The sequence below is a fragment of the Polyodon spathula genome, chromosome 5 (genome assembly GCF_017654505.1).
Source record: "Polyodon spathula isolate WHYD16114869_AA chromosome 5, ASM1765450v1, whole genome shotgun sequence".
NCBI classification, from domain to species: domain Eukaryota; kingdom Metazoa; phylum Chordata; class Actinopteri; order Acipenseriformes; family Polyodontidae; genus Polyodon; species Polyodon spathula.
The window spans coordinates 4,201,212-4,221,953 of NC_054538.1; the positions used below are offsets into that span (position 1 = coordinate 4,201,212).

The window sequence follows — 20,742 nt, forward strand, 5'->3', positions numbered from 1 at the left end:
CTCAATCGGATTTAGATCCAGACTTTGACTAGGCCATTCCAGAACCTTGATTTTATTTTTCCAGAACCTTGATTTTATTCTTCTTTAATCATTCTGAAGGAGATTTTGATGTGTGCTTTGGATCGTTGTTGTGGGAATATCTTTTGGTATGTTATGGAATCCATTTTACCATGTATTGGAACTAAATTGTCCTGTGCCAATAGAGCAAAAACAGCCCCTTAGAAGGATATTACCACCTCCAGGCTTGACAGTAGGTACGGTGTAGTTTTCTTTGTACGCCTCACCAGACTTTCCAGCGATTATCAGCGTGACCAGATAGCTTGTTTTTTGTTTCATCATTCTGAAAAACCTTTGACCAGAAATCATATCCATCATTCAAATGCCGTTTTGCAAACTTTAAGAGATTGTCCTTGTGACGTTTTCCTAAGAGTGGCTTTTCCCTTGGCCTGTGACCATTGAGACCTTCACCATGCAATACTCGACCTGTGGTTGAAATGGAAACCCCAGTCCCACTTGCAGCCAGTTCACTCTGAATATCTTTGCTAGTCAATCTCAGATTGTTATTAACCTTCCTCACAATTCTTGGTGAAAGAACCTTCTTTCTTCCAGACTGAGTGGGCGTTGTGACAGTACCATGAGTCCTGTTCTTCTTGATAATAGAAACAGTAGTTGAAATGGGGATACTCAAATGCTTGGAAATCTTCTTGTATCCTTCTCCGGCTTCATGACAATAAATCTAGCATCTTATAGACAATTCTATCAGCATCAAAGGGTATGAATACTTTTTTGAATTCGCATTTTTGGAATTTTGCAAAAAAATTGCTGAATTTAATAACTATAGACATCTTTTAGACATTTCTTTTAACTTTTTTTTTTCTCATCCACAAAAGCAAAACTTCTGGTACAAAAGATTTTTCCTAAAATTCTTTGTTTTCGAGAAATTTGTAGAAATTACCAATTTCCATTGGGGTATGTAAACTTCTGATGACCAGCTGTACGTATATACAGTATATCATCCCAGTTGATTCAAGTATGTTAATTCCACATTTCAAATGGATTTGAAACACGATCAGTATGATGACACACAGGTTCTGCAGCAAGGGTTTACTAGTGTGAGGTCACCGGGTCATTTCAATAGTAATTCTACATTGGCAGTGGTGAAACACGTTTGAAGCCCTGATGCTGCATTAGGCTTCTGCTTGACACACTAATTGCACTTGACTCCTGAGACAGTGAGAACCGTGAGAACCTGAGGGTTTGTGTAGGAGAAACCAGCTCTCTGAGCCTTTAATCTACACTGTAAACGTCCTCTCCCTAGTACCTCTCGTTCTGCAGCACTGTTCATGCAGGACTCCTTCCCTGCAGGGTTGAAGATATGCACCATACTGCTGCCTCAGTCATTGCTTTGTCTCATTGTCGGGTTCAAACAATCACATGTGGCAAGCTCTCTAGTCCTTTTTAACTCTCAGTGAAAAGCAGTGTATGTAAAATCAGGCAGCCCTTTAACTGTATAACAGAGCATGTGTGGGATCATTATTTGCCCAAAATTTTTCCCTCAGTTGAATTGGGACGTCAAGTTTTGTGTTGTCTGTCTAGAACTCCCATTGGCTCGATGCCCTGAAACGAGCAGGTGAGACTGAGGAGTTCCTCAGGGGTTGAATGACAGACCTCTCCATATTCATGAGCTGGAGGAAGCAGTACTGAATCACACATGATCTGCATTCATTTCACTGATATCAGATAGTGTTTACCAGAGATGAGGCACCCACCCTGTTCTGTGCTCTAGATGTGAAATCCATTCAGGCTGCAAAGGGGCAGATTTCATTTCAATCCATTGAAACTACCTCAGCCTGTTTCACAGGTCATTGTTTTGTTGTATTTGAACTATAGCTGCAAATACATTTTTTCTAATCTGTTTTTTTTGTACATTTTAAATGTTTTGATCAAGTGATAATAGAAAGAAAACAATGAGTTTTTATGAAGTGCAATAAAAACACCCAATGTTTATTTTTTAAATGATGTTTGTGTTGTTGTATACTTTTATTTTAATGCGTTCAGGTGCTGGAGTTAGTGAATTGAAGAAGTCCCAGTTTTTCATTGAGATGATACAACTCAGTTACACAGAAGTGAAAATGAAGTATGGCAACAGGGTACCTGTATTCTGAAATTTACCCCTTGGCAAAACCAGAAATAACCGATTCTCAGAGCACTGGAAAGCACTGACAGATAGTCTTTCTTAACTTTGCCAGTGAAATAAATGAATAAACAAATAGAATCAGTTTAGCAATGCATCACTGCCAGTTTTCCCTTTTCCTGTTCCTGAAAATAACTACTTGTACTAGCACCTTTTCCTAGCCTTCAATATTAAAGACAAGAGTAAATGCTTTGAAAATCTTGTTCATAGTGCCATAAAGGAAGTTAGATTTTTCCTTTTTACCTCTTGTGGTGAGTAGGAATACCACACCCATATGCTCATGCTGAGGTCACATTCAACACCTTTTCCAGGCCCTTCTGATTCCTGTTTTTGGGTGTGTGTGTATCCAATAGCATGTGCAGCTGCCCCCCCCCCTCCCAAGTATACTTTAAAGATACATAAAGCTGTAATTTACCATATCCCTGTAACATTATCTGCACCGCAGCTCCTTCGTAAACCCTACCATGCTACACTTAGAGTAAGCAGTTTCCTTGAGATCCACATGCTCCTCCCTCCCTTAGTCATTCCCTTTATATGGAATAGCACTTGAGTGTTCGTGAAGTCACTTGATAGCATGCAGGATAGGCCTGATCGGATGGCATTTCAGCTGAAATGATAATAATAACTGCTTTTCCCCCTCCAGCCTCAGTCTTTTGTTTTGAATGATGCAGCTCAGTATGCAGGGGTGAGGCAGGAGTGTTAGGATTCAGGTTTGAAGATGTTCTTTATTCCTCAAAGCAGTATCAAATCCCACACATCAGCTCTCTGTTTCATAAAAAATATTAAAGTTCCAAAGCAGAATACTTTCTTTATTACCCAAGGCTTCAGTATTGTCTTCTCACTGATCTATTGTGATATTTCCAGTAAGGAAACCTGATATCTGCCAACTGCTGCCGCTCTGCTCTGTCAGCGTTGCCTGGAGAACCCAAATCACTATCCTGTTTGAACTTATTCCAACTTCACTGCCTTTTTGAGTGCAAGATAGGTTACCAGAAATACTGTAAATGAAAAGCAATGAAACCTCAAAGACGGAGTCCCTTGTGGTTGAAGCATTGCTAGCGACTGTCCCTCCAAATTCTTTATTTGTTTTTGATGGTTAAACTGCTATGGAGTTGTCAGTTGGGAACATAGACTTTCTTTATTTAGAACGTGCTGATATTGTAGCAAAACTGGGAGGTGCTGTGTCTGGAACTCTGCAGCCACACAACCTAACAAAACGTCAGTCCTAGAAACCTGGGCAGGTAGAATTGTACCAAATACAATAGGTTATAAATAAACTGTATAAAGGCAGGCATGGCCTTAGCTTTTGCTACACTTGATCCAGGTGGGGTGCATCTCTCAGTTTATTTTTCTACACTCTCCTTCACTATGAAACTGTGATGGACAGGATCCCATTCAAGCCCTTCATTTAATTCTATGCTTGGGAACTTTGTAACACTTTTTAAACAGCTGCCTCTCATCTTCTCCCATTCAAGCCCTTCATTTAATTCTATGCTTGGGAACTTTGTAACACTTTTTAAACAGCTGCCTCTCATCTTCTACCATCTGACCTCAGTCTAAGTTTTAGGTTAGGTTTGAAACCAGGCCAAATGTTGAAGCTCAGTGATGAAGATTTGCTGAGATACACCCCCCTTTTTATTGGGGGGTGGTGAAAACACGTCTCATTTTGGAGTGATTTTGAGGATCTAAAAATATTTTGAATTTCAGTAGCCTTAAGAATGCTTCTGTACAGATAGCCAGGTAGGTCTTCTGTAGAATAGCAAAGTAAGTACCACCATAGGTCAGTTTGTTAACTCGTGTTCCACAAGGGGTTTCAGCCCTTTTTGTGGGGTAATTAAATCAGACAGTAAAATAGGTAGACCGTAGCATACAGAAAGTCATTTAAATAATGAGCACATCTAAGCAATTTGAAAGTGATATCTCTTCTACTTTAGAAGGAACATGAACTTAAAAATCACTCAGGAATTTGGCAATTGGACAATTTTTCAATTTTAAGGCCCCCAGCAACATAGAAATACTGAAGCAGTGGTACGTATTTTGCATGAATTCTACAGAATACCTCCCTGGCTATCTAGTATCACTACCCCCCTCCACCCACCCAAAGGGGATGTATCTCAGCAAATCTTCATGATTGATCTTCAGTATTTGGCCTGGTGTCATACCTGACCTGTATCTTCCTATCATCCACTACACATTGTATAAGCAAAGTCAAAATCTGGCATTGGGAAGCTCTGGATGAGTTGACAAGGAATGACCCATAAGCTTAAGGGTTAAAGGAACGCTTTTACTGCTGTCTATTGGTCCAGATTTGGACTCTGGGCATTTTTCACAAAGCTTAACCCACTTAGATGACCCTGCTTTTAAGTCTCACAGTTTCCTCAGATTCTTCCTTTCTTTTTAAAGGAAAACTTGTTATCATCTGTTCGCTGCCTAAAACCCAAAGGCCATCATTTGAAATCCTAAAGTAAGCAGTCGTCGTGGTATTTAACTGTATCCCATGCACTGGACCCGCATGCAGACTTTACTGTAGAGTTCCACCCCATCTTCTGTGAAGGAACTGATTTCACTGTTGAAATGCTTCACAGTAAGTAGTGGACACTGGCATTGTTTAATTAGTTATACTAGGGCAGTTTCACAAAATTCTAGCCTTTTAATTCTATTCATGAATATGTTTTCACAACAGATTTAAATAATTTACCCCAATCAGCACTAAAAGTGTTTCATTATAAAAAAACCTAAACTTACAAGTTTCATAGTTCTTTTTATTTTCTCTAATCAGAACCCTAACCCTAAACTACATTACGCAACCAACACACAGTGAATCATGAATTAAATTCTAGCTTTTCTCTTTCAAACCCAATAGGTTACTGAACATGCTTTATTATTACATTTCCAAATCAAAAATATTATTAAAATAGTTTTTACTGTGTTTTCTGTTTTGTAAGAAAAAAATGCACGGTTTTGAAATGCCCATTTCAAATGCCTCGGCACTGCAGCCCACCTATAGTACCAATCAGGATGACTGATGATCATCGAGCTGCTTTTGTTCCTGCTCTCAAGGCAGTGTCCTCTTTTCAACCACCTAGTGTAATCATTGACTCTTACAAAGTGGCTGAACCCTGGACGAGAGGTCCCAACCGGGACACTTTCTCTGTTCTCGTTGGGTGCCTGTCCAGTTAGGGAAATTAGTTTAACTCTCCACAGGCGGTTTTCCCTCCTTTTGGGAGCGCAGAGACTAGGGCAGCCAACACTGTCAGCATGGCCCAAGCAGGATTTGCACAGGTTTGGCATGACTTCCACTATCCTCAGGGTGGCAGTGCTTTTACTAGGTGGGCCTCTAGAGTCCCAGCTGGTGTTATAATGCAATGTGTTGCAATGAATCTAAAATTAATTATTCCTTGTCGCACCATGGTATATGGTTGCCAACTGGCCTTGACAGCTGGAGAGGCAGACGTTTACCAGTACTGTATCTAGAGCTGCCAAGCTGCCATCTGGCCTGTTTTCCCTGGATCGCCCCAGTTTTGAAGAAGGTGCCCCGGGATTTCAATATGTCTTCCCGGAACACTAAAAGATCATTTTTTTTAATCTTAGGCTTCCACATCCATGTTGATCACTACAGCAACACCACTATGCCAGTTCTATACTCTAAGCACAGGTTAGAGAAAGACACAATATTACAAATGGATGCACACTATGAATTGGTTGTCAGGCCTATAAAAGTAATAATATGAATGTTACCTGTTGGATAAATATATGACTTCTAGAATTTTTAAACTTAACAACCCCCTTTCCATTTGGATGTCCCGTTTTTTCCTACCTCATAAATGGCAACCCTACCTCTTTCGCAATCTTAGCTGCTTTGAACAGTCTTTGAGCAGTCCTCAAACTACCACTATCTAAGACCTTATTAATCCTAATTTAGTGAATTATTGTTACTTTCTTTGAGTTTACAATCATTGTACTGTGCCTTTTGGGAAAGGACGCTTCTTTTACTGGCAGAGGAGATTAGATAAACGGTAGTTCATGCAACGTGTTCCTTGCTCTAGAGGGGCTTTCTTTTTTGACAGTCTAGTTCTAATGTTGCTTTCTCAACAGATTCGGTTTGCGAAGTATAATAGAGTTGTTACCGACAAACATCAGAGGAAGCCTTTTAATAGGAAACATGGCTTTGGTGTCCAATAGCGTCCATAACTAGGCAATGTACCAGTTCAACATTTGGGGCTACCTTCCAAACTGTCTGCTGTTTATTGTGTGTTCTGTGACACTGGCTGGGGCTGAGTGAAAGTAACACTTTTCACTACAGGTTTCAATGGCACCCCATTGCATTTAAACAAGTCTCTTTTATTTGGTGATGGGGATCATCCAAGCCTTTGGCTGGGAACAGCTACTGCACTACAGTATCTCCTAAATTCTGTAATTGACAGCTTGTTTTCATTTTTAGTGTATATTTTGGACATTTCATATCAGCTATTGAACACATCACCTGACTGTGTTTTCTGCTGGTATTTTTTCCTCATTTACAGGAAATGTGTAATCTGATTGGGAAAGGGCTGGAGCAGATGTGCATTGTGATGTAATGACATAAAGACAGGCTTAAATCCCTGTAGGGTTCTGATGTAATCCTGCATTGGGAGGATGTCGGTGTGTGATGCGTTATGTGCCAGAGATAAGGGACACAGCCAGACTGATTAGAATGGCTGGGAATAATGGACTTTCATATGTTATTAGATCATACATATTCATGTACTGCAGAACACATCTCTTTTTTTCCACAAAGCTCCCACAGTTAATAATTAAACACTGGTAATATGTTGTTCAGTAAAAGGTAAACAAGGAAATGGAAGAGGCATTGTCTAAATACATTACACTACATGCACAGTAACCTGGCCTTCAGAATGCCAATACATCAATGGACATGGGACTTACAGGCCTACCAAGTGACGTGTTTCCTTTGTTAATAGCTGATAAGTTTCTGGTCAAGACCTGTTTCTCAACCGTGCAGAGGGAAGACGGTGTATCTTGTTGTAAAGACCTGGCTCATAAATAGAGTTCTGAGCTCAGACTCCATTTAACACATTAAACAGCAGGTAACTACTGTGCCTGCTGAGATTACTACCACTAATGTTAATAATAACAATAATAATAACAATAATAACAATAATAATAATAATAATAATAATAATAATAATAATAATAACAACAATAATGTTTAGGACTGTTTTAGTCACAATTGTTTTCTGTGTTAAAGACAAGCATATAAACAGTAATAACAAGGGTGACTATGGTTTCTTAATATGACATGTGGCTTTTAAAATGGAAACAAAACACTAAGCCACATAACATTTCTGATGTTAGTTTGTATAGTTGCTTAGCAGAATGTATTTATTTAAAACACATACTAGGAAAACTCACAAGGCTTCTTGCTCTCATTTCTGTTGGTAATCCTAACCCAAACCCTAATCCTAAACTGTTTGTATTGTATTCCAGTTATTATTCCAAACTGCAATTGTGCATATGGTACTTCAGAAAAGAGGATAGTATTTTCAGATTTCAAAAGCAACAAATAATTAAATGAATCAAGGAAGTCTGCTGATAATATTGAAACCTTTTTTTAATACTAAAGGAAATTTTGTAAACTTCAATGACAGGTATTGCGACTGCATGCAAATCTCAATGTGTTCATCATTAGTGAAGAGCACTAACAGTAGAAATGTTTGTCATTACTTTTCACGCAGCTGCTTTTAGTATCTCTAAAAATGTCTGCTATTGAGTGTTTTTGTAGTTGTCGGTGGAAAACTGAAATCTCTGGAATGACAACCCAGGCCATTCATACACTAGTCGGTAAACTATGTCTGATTTGCTTTGGGAAATTAGTAGTCATAAACAAAACACAGCACTTATTTACTCAAAATATGCCGTTCTGTAAACTTTGAAGGTATGTATAAACAAGAAAAAGGTTAATTAGCATTCAGAGTAGGCTGTGTCAGGCAGTAGCTGACAGTAAGGAATTCCTCAGTCACGCGCTAAACAGCGTAAACATTCCTAAGAAGCTTTGCCAAGAGCTGTTTTCTGTTTTAACCTCCCTCTTTCTATTTCATATCAACAGAACGTGATAGAGGAGACAGAGACACAGGACAGGCTTGATAGAGGAGACAGAGACACAGGACAGTCTTGATAGAGAAGACAGAGAGACAGGAAAGGATTGATAGAGACAGAGACACAGGACAGGCTTGGTAGATGAGACAGAGAGACAGGAAAGGATTGATAGAGGAGACAGAGACAGGACAGACTTGGTGCAGGGAGCTGCTTCTTGGTCATTCATTATCCTGACAGCCCCTGGTGATGCAGCTATTGTAATGTAAATTGGAGCACCTGTTTCTCTGTGTGAGAGTGTTCAGTGGCTGTTTACTCCAGCTCTCTCTCTCTCGCTCTCTCTGTACGTTTGCCACTCACTTTACACTGAGCTCTCAGACACACAGTTGTTCAGTCTTCCTGCTGTACTACAGGCTCCAAGGATATAGTCTCCACCACGAAACTTTGTGGATCCTTTTTTTGTAAGTACAATAGGACTGGAATACTTTCTCTCTGCTGGGGTGTGTGTGCTCTGTGTTGAATTTAATGTGACGAGTGTTGCAGAGTATACTTGGTTTCACAGGGATCTATCCTTCAACCAGTTGTCATTATATGGTAGTTTGCAGCGGAACTGTAAGGTTAGTTCCAGGGGACAGATAAGTGCTGTAGTGTGTGTATGAGTTTGTCTCTGGAGAAACAGCCCTCATTGAATCCAGTGTGCTTTATTGCATTCATTCATGCTGTGGATCTGAAAACCAAAGAAAGCCATCGATAAGAAAATGACAACACAGTTCTGCTTGTAAGGTTATGCAAATGTTTTCCACCTGGGGGAAACGTCAGTGTTTGGATTGACTTCATCGTGCTGCCTTCATTGCTGTTCTTACTTGTGTACATTACCCTTCAGTAGCATTGAGACGTAGGTCTGTATGTTGAGTATGCAGGTAAAGGACTGTACAGCAATCTAGGGGATAGTACTTCATTGAAAAGCCTTCATCAAATGAATGAAGATTTGGATACTGGGATGCACAACCTGCATTGTTGTTGCTCATTTTGTACATTACAGTACAAAATACTGTCTGTTCAAGTAAAAAACAACTGTAAGCTTTTTTTATTGTGTGGTGCTACTGTAGATATTTTGGCAGATTTCGCATCCATATGATTGTAAATAGTCATTATCAGACTTGATTACTAAGAAAGTGTAATTACCTTAAGGGCAGTAAAAACTCCAGCTCAAAGAAAAGGAATCCTCTTTCCTGTAATGAATGAAAATTCTGTTTGATCACAGATTCGCACTTAACTGTAGAATGACTCATTTGAACAGCCTGAGTGAAAGCACTTGCTGTTTTTGGTTCTATGGTTTATAGGTGTCCAGTCATTTATGCTGATAATGGCATAAATAATACCGATAACAGATATCAATTTGAACTGAATCTTCCTTAAAGGGGGTCCAGTGTGTAGCATCATAATGGTGTTGTTTACAATGCTCATCTATCTATACTGCTTGTGCTCCAGTATAGCACACATGTATTGTCGAAAGTCACTCTGTCTTCTGTGTGTACATGCATGTCTAAGCCTACAGCTCACAAGAATTTCTGGAATTCCCGTGGGAACACATTCTTAAGTTGGGGAGGAGTGACTCATAGCAGATACCAGGTGCATTATGAGAAGTGGTCATCCTTAATAGATTTATTACAGACTCAAAGCTGCTTATTAAATATATCATGAAGAATCTGATCAACTAAGCACACTTTCTGTGTTGTTGTTAGTGTACACATTAATGTATTCCTCTATCGAATGACTGTTTAGGCTTTTGAGAGAAAAAAAGAAAGAACCCGGTTAGAGTGTGTAATGTGCAGTGTGTCAATACTAAGTGCATTGAAGGAGGCATCAGAGCCGAGCGTGCGGCTTCACTGCCATTCCCGCTGTGATGCACTGTGCACAGCAGCATTGCAAGGAGACTGCTGCTTCAGTTTGCTGGTTTACATTTACAGCTGGGCTGTATGTTCTCAAAATATCGCTTCAGAATTTAGCATGAAAACTTCTGGCTTACTTTTTCAACAGAAAAGAAAACAAAACTGTCAATAAAAGCAAAAATAACAAAAACAAACCCTGTCAGTATTACCCATTATCGTTTAGCAGCAAAACCTGGAGTGGAGGGGAAAACTTCAACAGCTCTTACGTTGAACTTTTTTGCATTTGTATTGGTTTTAGTATAGTATTGTAGCTAAACTAAAGCAGCTCTAAACAATGCCATTTTGTACATACTGCCGTCACGGCTTCAAGGGACTCTCAGACCTGCTGTTTTATTGCCCTCCTGATTGCAAGGAGCACTAAAACATCTTTTGTTGCTATAAAACAATGAACTCTTCAAAATGATATGTAGCATGTTGAATGATCAACCTCCTTTGCTGCCACTAAGTTTTGAAGCGCAGTGTTTTCACAAACACATAGCGTTGCATTCTCAGCCTCTTTCCAAGGGGACAGACCAAAGCAGTCGTGCTCAGTCTAACTGGATTATCTCCTGCCATCTGCCAGTTTGCATTCATTATTCCACTACAGCTTCACACGTGGTGGCTCAGGCAGGGGCCCGGTCCGGATTCCTCAATTTATTTATTTATTTATTTATTTATTTATTTTTAAAATAAATGCTCCCAGTTTGGACGCAGCCAAGAAAGCAGCATTCCTGTTAATTAGGCTGCTAAGGAAGCATAAGCAATGAAAACCCCTCTCACTGCTGAAATACAAGGGCCCAGCCTATTCAAAGATTATTTACTATAAAATTATGTCTAAATTAGGTTATCCATTAGACAATATAATCTAGAGATAAAAACATTAGACAAAATATCTTTTGAAATTGTATTGAAACTGTCGGCCTGAGTAACTAGCATTGGTTAAGACCCCTCATAAATGTTTATCACATTATCTTTACACTGTATTTTAGCAGTTTTACTTACTCTACTGTGCATTTATCATAGTTTACCCCGGTTTGACATGTTCATTTAATATGCTTTACCAAACCTTGCTATAATTTACAATGCTTCTCTGTGCTTGTCTGTGCTTTCACTATGCTTTATTACACTTTGTCGTGCTTTTACTAAGGGGGTCTCCTCAGCCCGCACTGGGGCACTTTAATACTCTAGTGGAACTAGAGGATCTGTTTTTGTTTTTTCATTTATTTTTCCTGACCCATAAGTTGGTTTCAGACACGTCCTGTAAAGTGTAATAAACAGGGCACTGTACATAGTAACAAAGAAAAAAAAACTGTATTTAATTCAGGGAATAAGACAAAAATAGTTGAGATATTGAACCCCAATCAGGGTGTGTGTGTGTGCTTCAGCTTTCCATCTACCAAATTGTGAGTGCATGTTATGTTGGGGTTTTGGTGTCCCATTTGAAGCCCAGCTCAATTACTTTCCAGGAAAACAAATTAATTCAAGGGTGTTCCACATAAATATTTATGCCTTCTTTTATACAAAAAGACCAGCTAATTCACTGAGGCTTGCAACACAAGCAACTGACATTTCGGACTAGTGTAAAAGCAACCCTATGAAAGGATTAAGAAGTGCATTGGGCAGTTGTATGGAGAGCAGTGTGTGGAAGGACTCAATGATGAAGGAACAGTCCCCTTGATTGTGGTACAAGTTTATTCTGGTGAGGTCTTTGTTGCTGATTGCTTCAGGACCAACAAACCAGAAAAGGCACATTCCCAAAGATTGTGAAGCTTTTTATCAGTGTTGCCAAAGCAGTGCAATTTACATTAACATGTGTATTTATTCTTTGCACGCAGCTAGCTATTTGTGAGTCAAGGTTTGCCAATATTCTGTGTAAAACTTTAGATTTTTTTTTTTATACTTACCATTACTTTTAGTGTTCTTTACTACATTTCTGTTTTATGTATTTATAAGTGTCACAAACTATACTTTGCCATAAGGGTAGATTCTCTTCAATCTGCATACGTTGAGCTTTGTCCTCTGCTTTGGCTGTGTATGGATCACGACTTTGACAATTGGAAATGTGATTAATGCATGCACAGTACCAGCCACCTTGCTCCCACACAGAGAGGAAAAAGGTCTTGGTATGAAGATCTCTCAGTCATTTCTAGTTTCTAACCCATTTTATCCAATCTGCACATAGTCTTGTTGTTGCTATCTGCTGACAGGAATAAAGAACAAAGCAGTGTTGTGCTGGAGTGCAGAATGAGGCACTTGGTTCTGAGAAGATAGAAAGAGTCACATTGCAACTTTTACATTTAGAACATCTGATAAAGATGAACTGCGATTTGTATTTATTTATTTTTAAATTAAGAGCAAGAATTCATTCAAATCAAGCCTCTTTTTGTTCTCTCTCAATAATCACACTATTTTACCTTTGTGGTGGGGGGGACTATTTTGTTGGCTATTTTACCCCACCTTCCTTAAGAAATATCTTGGCACTGAATGTATAATCATCTCATCCAATTAGTAACGCTAATACACAGAGTGAGTAATCGCATCCTGCACGAGTGACCTGTGCCTCGGTCAGTGTCCTGACAGTTGCGTGCTTGAGCTCTTCCCCTTGCAGAAACACACTGTCCCCCAGCATGCTCTTGAGGAGCACGCCTCAAAACCAGAGCGGAAGAAGCAGCAGGCGGTGGAACAGTAGAACTGGCTCTTCATTGTTCTGTTTCAACATGCTGTTCACTAACTGAACCAACTGATTCTGTGAGAACAGGACAGGTTAACCAGTCGTTGTTAGTGTGCCACGCAATCCTACTGTTAATGCCCCCTTTTAGATCATAGACTAAAATGTCTTTTAAAGTAATGAGCCTTATTCAAAAAGCTTTCATGACTCATTAAAAAGACTGCTTTTAAAATCTGTGTTTATAAATTAAATCAAGTTTGGTTTTCACAAAATTTGTCCTCGACAGTTAAAGAAACCAATGACGTTTTAAAACAGTTTTTGTCAATATTATCATTAGTCTTTCTGTTTATTACAGTGAAACTCTTTGTGAATCTTTCTGAATTCATGTATTTCTTTAGGCCGGTTTTCACAGTGACTTTATTGAAAGGCTTATCATCAGTTTATACTCGGCGATCCCTCTATTCATGCTGCTGCTGCAACTGCCATGGAAGTAGATACCGTCACAAAGAAGTTATCCATGTGTTCGTATATCTTATGCCATGTTTCCATTTCAACCATGAAACCAGTTTTAAAACTCTGAATCTTATTCCAACTGGCTCTGCCACCGGCTCCATCTGCACTCCAGAAGTTTCATAAAGGTCACCTCTTTGTATAATGTTTTGTATAATTGCCATTTATACATTAATTCACCAGCTTCCAGCCTCCATTCTCCATTCGCATTTGATGATCATGAGTTTCTCCATTCTGGATTCTCTGGATTTCAACTCCTGCTGTCAGGAGCCCCAGGTCACCTCGCACTCATATTGATCTGCTGCCAATGGAAACAAACAAAATCCATATCAAATCATATTCATCTCAGTCCAGTGGCAGATGGAAACAACCAAGTGACATTCAGTAAGAACACTCAGCTCCCTCCTTCAGAATGCTCAGGGATATCTTGTTCCATCAGGACAAGTGGTACATCATGTGCAGGTGCTTCCAACAACCAATGAACAGTTTTTGAGATGATCGCTGATGCTAGGAATGGGGTCGGGGTCGTTACTAGGGTTGCCACCTGGCCCCATAATTCCGGAACACTGCCAGACAGAACAGCATTTTGAAGTTGCCTTTAAACTGAAGGAAATCAACATGTGAACTGAGCCCTAAACCTTTGCTTAATTGATTCTGGTGATTAATTAGCTTGAGGCAGCACGACAATACAATAATAGCATTTAACAAATTAAATAAATAAATAAGTACATCATCAATTTATTTATTTTATTAATAGTTTTAAAAATTTATATATTAAAGTTTCTTTATAGTTTCTAATAGTATATCACCTTCTCCCACTGAAATCATTAATACTGAGCAGCTGCTCACTATTCCTGACACCAGATAGCATGAAAATAAACAAATCCCCTGGGCCGGATGAGATCCTCCCAGTAGTACTCAAAGAAATGAAAGAAGTAATTTACAAACCGCTAACCAAGATCATGCAGCAGTCTCTTGACACAGGGGTGGTACCGACAGACTGGAAAATTGCAAACGTAATACCGATCCACAAAAAGGGAAACAAAACTGAACCAGGTAACTACAGACCAGTAAGCCTGACTTCTATTATATGCAAACTTATGGAAACTATAATAAGATCCAAAATGGAAAATTACCTATATGGTAACAGGGTCCTGGGAGACAGTCAACATGGTTTTAGGAAAGGGAGATCGTGTCTAACTAACTTGCTTGATTTTTTTGAGGATGCAACATCGATAATGGATAATTGCAAAGCATATGACATGGTTTATTTAGATTTCCAGAAAGCTTTTGACAAAGTCCCGCACAAAAGATTAATTCTCAAACTGAACGCAGTTGGGATTCAAGGAAATGCATGTACATGGATTAGGGAGTGGTTAACATGTAGAAAACAGAAAGTACTGATTAGAGGAAAAACCTCAGAATGGAGTGTGGTAACCAGCGGTGTACCACAGGGATCAGTATTAGGTCCTCTGCTATTCCTAATCTACATTAATGATTTAGATTCTGGTATAGTAAGCAAACTTGTTAAATTTGCAGACGACACTAAAGTAGGAGGAGTGGCAAACACTGTTGCAGCAGCAAAGGTCATTCAAAATGATCTAGACAAGATTCAGAACTGGGCAGACACATGGCAAATGACATTTAATAGAGAAAAGTGTAAGGTACTGCACGCAGGAAATAAAAATGTATATTATAGATATCATATGGGAGATACTGAAATTGGAGAAGGAATCTATGAAAAAGACCTAGGAGTTTTTGCTGACTCAGAAATGTCTTCATCTAGACAGTGTGGGGAAGCTATAAAAAAGGCTAACAAGATGCTTGGATACATTGTGAAAAGTGTTGAATTTAAATCAAGGGAAGTAATGTTAAAACTGTACAATGCACTAGTAAGACCTCATCTTGAATATTGTATGCAGTTCTGGTCACCTCGCTATAAAAAAGATATTGCTAGAAAGAGTGCAAAGAAGAGCGACCAGAATTATTCCGGGCTTAAAAGTCATATGCAGACAGGCTAAAAGAATTGAATCTGTTCAGTCTTGAACAAAGAAGACTACGTGGCGACCTAATTCAAGCATTCAAAATTCTAAAAGGTATTGACAGTGTCGACCCAAGGGACTTTTTCAGCCTGAAAAAAGAAACAAGGACCAGGGGTCACAAATGGAGTTTAGACAAAGGAGCATTCAGAACAGAAAATAGGAGACACTTTTTTACACAGAGAATTGTGAGGGTCTGGAATCAACTCCCCAGTAATGTTGTTGAAGCTGACACAAAAAAAAAATAATTTGAATCTGTCCTCATTTTTACTGTGTATGCAATTTGAGTTCTTTAATCGTAGGTTCAACGTTTAGTTTTAAAATCCAAGTAATCTTTGTTGTATCGCATCAATTGCAGTATATTACAAGGCATGGGGTTATTTTCTCTACGTTCTTTTAATTATCAAACAGTCCAAGTGGTGCCGCTGCATAGACATTACATGCTGTGTGTACCTGTATAGTGATTTTGATATGGCGCACATAAGTAAATAAGTCTTGTTGAATTTACTGCTGCTTGCTTCCGATTAAACACCACATCATTTAGATATAGCGAGAAAACACTTGTTTATTATTTACGGAAAGTAACTGTAATATTATTACTCAAATTAAAACTCTAACACATTATATTAACTCGTTATTAAGAAATGTAATATTATTATTACAGTATCGCGTTACGTTACTAACGCGTTACCCCCAACTCTGATGACGACTGGGGTACCAGATTGCCAGCAGTGTCTTACCCAGGCGTAGTATAACCTCTAACCTCTCATCAAGGCAGCCAAACAAGGTGCCTTCTGCGGCTGCTGACTTACTAGGGTACCCTCCTTGTGTGTGGCAGGTATGCTCGTCAGATAATAGTCGAGGTCCATTGACAGGACAGCAGAACCGGGGAATTGGTTTCTGGTTACTGCCTTCACAGCTGGAAAAGAGTTCTTAGCTGATGCTAGTATGCCTTCATTCACCAGGATAGTTGATTTTTCATCTGAGAAAAAAAAAAAAAAACCAAAAAACTGTTCCCTTATTCGCACTGTCCAGAATTGATTATTGTAGTTTACAGTGGATTTTTAAAATCTACTAGTGATTCCTTTTGAAATCCCACTGGCTTCCTGTGGAATCATCCTCTCTATGATCTACAATGTGTTACACTGTATATTGTGGTGTATTTTGGTGTTGGGCTGTTTAGCATCTAGCACACTGTGGCTTGTTTAGGCAGTGAAATTGCATATTTTGATTAAATGTCTGACAAGAATCTATCATTTGAAGCTGGCGTATGGTGGCTTTGGCACCATAAGTTATTGATGTTGCCAAATAACAAAACTAATCTGCTTATCACAAAATCCTCTGCAGTTGTGAACGTTTCAGTGGTTAGCCTTCAAGCATTGGTTTCTGTGCTTCTGCAGCAGTGCTTGATGATAAGCTATTGAAGAGGTGGTCTCTTTGTGGTCTCAGAACATTGTTAAAACAGGTAGTAAAAACAGTAAACATACTGTAGTAGCCTTACCCACAGGCATGCCTATAACAGTGCAGTACAGTATATCTGCAAAGCCTTGACTTCACTCAAAGATGATTGTTTTTGTGTTCTCGTACTTTCACTAAGGTTTGTGAGTGTAAGCCAAATATAGGTTAAAATAAATGTTTATTAGGTCAGTCGGACTAGGAATATCCTGGTTAAGCCATACCGTTTTTCAATAGAGTAAATAATAAATAAATAAATACAATTCATGATTCATCTTACTTCAGCAACCATTATCTTTATTTCTCTCATTATCTTGCCAGCCTTCTAAAGCTTTTAGTTAAATAACAGCTTTTTAATGTGTTCTGTGTTTTCTGTTTGTCAGTTTGTAAAGAGCAGTTCTCTTTGGAACAGTCTTGGAAAAGCAGCCTTTATGTGCAGCAATTAGCAAATCCATACCTGCAGCAGCAGGCAAAGACTGGCACACTGACAGCTGTTTGGCCACCCCAGTTCCAAGTGACAGAGATAAGGGTACATATGTAAATATCACTACTAAAGTCTGTGAGATATGATTGTTCCAGCATTAACTTCCAGATCAATTCGATCTGGCACGAGGCAGGAGCCACGTACTCGACTGTTTGTTTACAAAGTTTTAGATCGTTCTGAACATGACAAGACTTGTAAAATATTTCCCCTAATTTGCTTGTACTTATAGTGTCAGAACAATCTCGTTCAGACGTGCAGTGAGATGGTGTGCACTGTACCGTAACTGTGCAGGGTCACTGGGACAACACGCAGCATCATGGATAGAGGGGCAGGAATCTCGTTCGGACGCGCAGTGAGATGGTGTGCATTGTACAGTAAGTCTGTGCAGGGTCACTGGAGCATCACGCAGTAGCATGGATAGAGGGGCAGGAATCTCGTTCAGACGTGCAGTGAGATGGTGTGCACTGTACCGTAACTGTGCAGGGTCACTGGAGCATCACGCAGTAGCATGGATAGAGGGGCAGGAATCTCGTTCGGACGTGCAGTGAGATGGTGTGCATTGTACAGTAACTCTGTGCAGGGTCACTGGAGCATCACGCAGTAGCATGGATAGAGGGGCAGGAATCTTGTTCGGACGCGCAGTGAGATGGTGTGCATTGTACAGTAAGTCTGTGCAGGGTCACTGGGGCAACACGCAGCAGTATGGATAGAGGGGCAGGAATCTCATTTGGGGGAGCAGTAATGAGGGCAGTTTTGGGAATCAAGCTTCACTATTGCTTGTGCTGTTCTTGCTGTGGATACATAGAAAGGACCAATTAGTCTTCAGTGCTGGCAGTCCATCATACTGAATATCAGATATGAGCACCATGTTATCACAATTCATTTTACAAACGGGCACAATTCAGTAAGTCAGAGGAACCTCTTCACATGCTTGGCAGTCTGTGTTGCTAAGATCCAGAGAGTGTAGCTGAAACAACCGGACCAGTGCTCGAATTCAGCTGTGCTTTCCTCTACCCCTTATCCAGCAACTCTCTTTATAGAAGCGATGCATGTCATCTTCTGTTAAAAGTCTTTTGTGAAAAAATTAGACCTTTTGATTTACTTCAAGTATGATCCATGTGACCGATCTCGCTCCCTGATTAAAAAAAAAAAAAAAAAAAAAAAAAAAAAATTCTGTTTCTTAGGAGATACTTTGCATTGCGATCTCTGCACAAGAAAATGGGTTTCCCTAACGGATCTCCAGGTCTGTTTTTTATTACTTATTAGCAGGCCATAACCCCAACTAGACAGAGTACAGTGCAGTTCTGTATTGTTCACTAATCTCTTAGGTGTAATCTGTAGTTTAATCACTTTGGTGTTTTTAACCTTTTTGTTTTGGATTTATAATTTTCATTGTTTTCAAGTGGTAACCTAATTTTCTAGGCACAAACCTTTTTTTTTCACAACTAACCTTTTGAGGTACTGTAGAAATACCATTCATATTTGCTGTTTTTCTTTAGAATAGTAGGCCTAGTTACTTTGTTATTGCTGGAATCTCTTCTCCTAATGTTGATATGGTGGAGGCAGGAGTATGTAAGTACACACACACACACTCGCGCACCACCCTGGATAGAAACGTTCAATATTCTGTGAGTAATGCGGTTTGCTCTGAATTCCAGATGTCTGGTAGCCTTCAAGCTTCAGTATCCCAGCAGTGGACGATGTTGTGTTGTGGGTATTTCCAATAGTGTAAATAGTAGCTCCACACTAAATGTTCCTATTTGCTTCATAAAGCTTCGAGATACTGGCTTTATACTTGATACACCGCTGGGTTCTGCGGTTCTTTCGATAAAGCTTGATTGCATTGTTCTTGTATTGTGACGAGGGTTTGAAGAGAATTGTTACGTGTTGAATTTCTTCAGACTGCTGTCTGTGGTTCTGTTTTATTGTGTGTTTATTGGGTTCTGTCCACAGCTTTGCCCTGTGCTGTAAACCCCAGCAGCCCATTGAACTACAGCAAAGAATCATGGTTATACTGGAGAACAGGTTTTACGCACTGGAACAATTGGGCCCAGTTCACATAACTTTGATGACTGTTTTAAGGAATGTTTTTCCATGAGTTTTGAACCTTCAAAAGAACACATTTATTTTTTTGTGATTTATTATCTTCCACTTTTGAAGGTTAAATATTCTTCTTGGATACGAGTGCTTTGGAAATGTAAAACAAACTTCTAACCCTCTACAGCTGAAAATGATCGAATTGACTGATTGTTAGTAATCAAAAGGGTCATTAACAAGCATTAGAACAGTCCTGAAGTTTTGAGTGTGTGTGTTCAACTAACCTCTGAGTTCAATCCTTTTTTGTGAATATAGCCCATGATTTGTGGGATCCTGTGATAAATGGGACCAGTATACATGTACTAAAGTAGTGAGTACAAGTTAGAATGACTAGCTGAGTGAATGGAGTATTTTGCTGAAGAACACAGCCTTGTTTGTCTCCCAGATATTTCATGCAGCTCCGAATTCTAGTGTCCAAGCACTATTTTCAGTATACTGATCCATTCATCCTTGAATCTAACTAACCCTTAATAACAGTAATAGACTGATGAACAGAAAGTCATTCATACAGTCATGAACTACTGGCATCAGCTTTTCCCAAATTAGCAACACCAACTTCAACACATACAGCTCAGGGCAAAAGTTTAGAATTTTAGGATTGAGACAATAATAATAATAATAATAATAATAATAATAATAATAATATAAACATAATTGTGATATTTTATTTAACATCATGTAATCAAAGAAACTACAAAAAAAAAAAAAAGGATAAAAAGTTCTAAAGCTGTTGCAGTTCCTCTAAATCTATTGTTGTTCCTTTGGTTGCAGGCACAGAGGATGTCACAAGCAGGGGACTCTACCTGACTTCAGGAGGTCTCTCTCTCTCTCTCTCTCTCTCCTGTGTGGAACATGAAAGCTGGGTTGATTGCATTCGGCCTGGACTGACGGAACTTGCCCACTGGTTGCCCTGGAGACGCCCCTTCTCTTCTAATTCATGAGCCAGCAGGAAGTGGCAGTCACTGCGCTTTCAGAACGGCTCCTCCTAGCAGCGCACAAAGGCCAGGCGGACAATGTGGTGCAGCTTATTAACAAGGGCGCCAAGGTAGCAGTAACCAAGGTAACGGGAGAAATGAGAGAACGGTGTGGGAAAAGGGGAATTCCAGTTTTAAAACATGTTTATAGATAGACAGACAGACAGAAATCACATTCCCTGCCATGTGCAGGGAGTGACTTTTATAGAGTTTTCTGATCAATAACTACAGGAAGTGCTTGGTTGCAGTTATTGCTGCTAAAGGTGGCGTAACCAGTTATTGAGTCTAAGGGGGCGA

At 39.4% G+C, this 20,742-nt stretch overlaps 1 protein-coding gene across 3 annotated transcripts in view; it reads left to right on the plus strand.

Moving 5' to 3' along the window:
• LOC121315449 (ankyrin repeat domain-containing protein 6-like) overlaps nt 1-20,742 on the plus strand; it is a 40,059-nt gene that overhangs the window by 1,044 nt on the left and 18,273 nt on the right. Inside the window, exons 1-2 of one of the 3 annotated variants that reach the window (XM_041249553.1) lie at nt 8,363-8,748; nt 20,243-20,531. In XM_041249553.1, coding sequence (XP_041105487.1) covers nt 20,409-20,531 — 123 coding nt within the window. In that variant the 5' untranslated portion in view covers nt 8,363-8,748; nt 20,243-20,408. Of the gene's footprint in view, nt 1-8,362; nt 8,749-20,242; nt 20,532-20,742 lie in introns of those variants that run through there. The other 2 variants (XM_041249555.1, XM_041249554.1) reach the window with 2 other exon arrangements.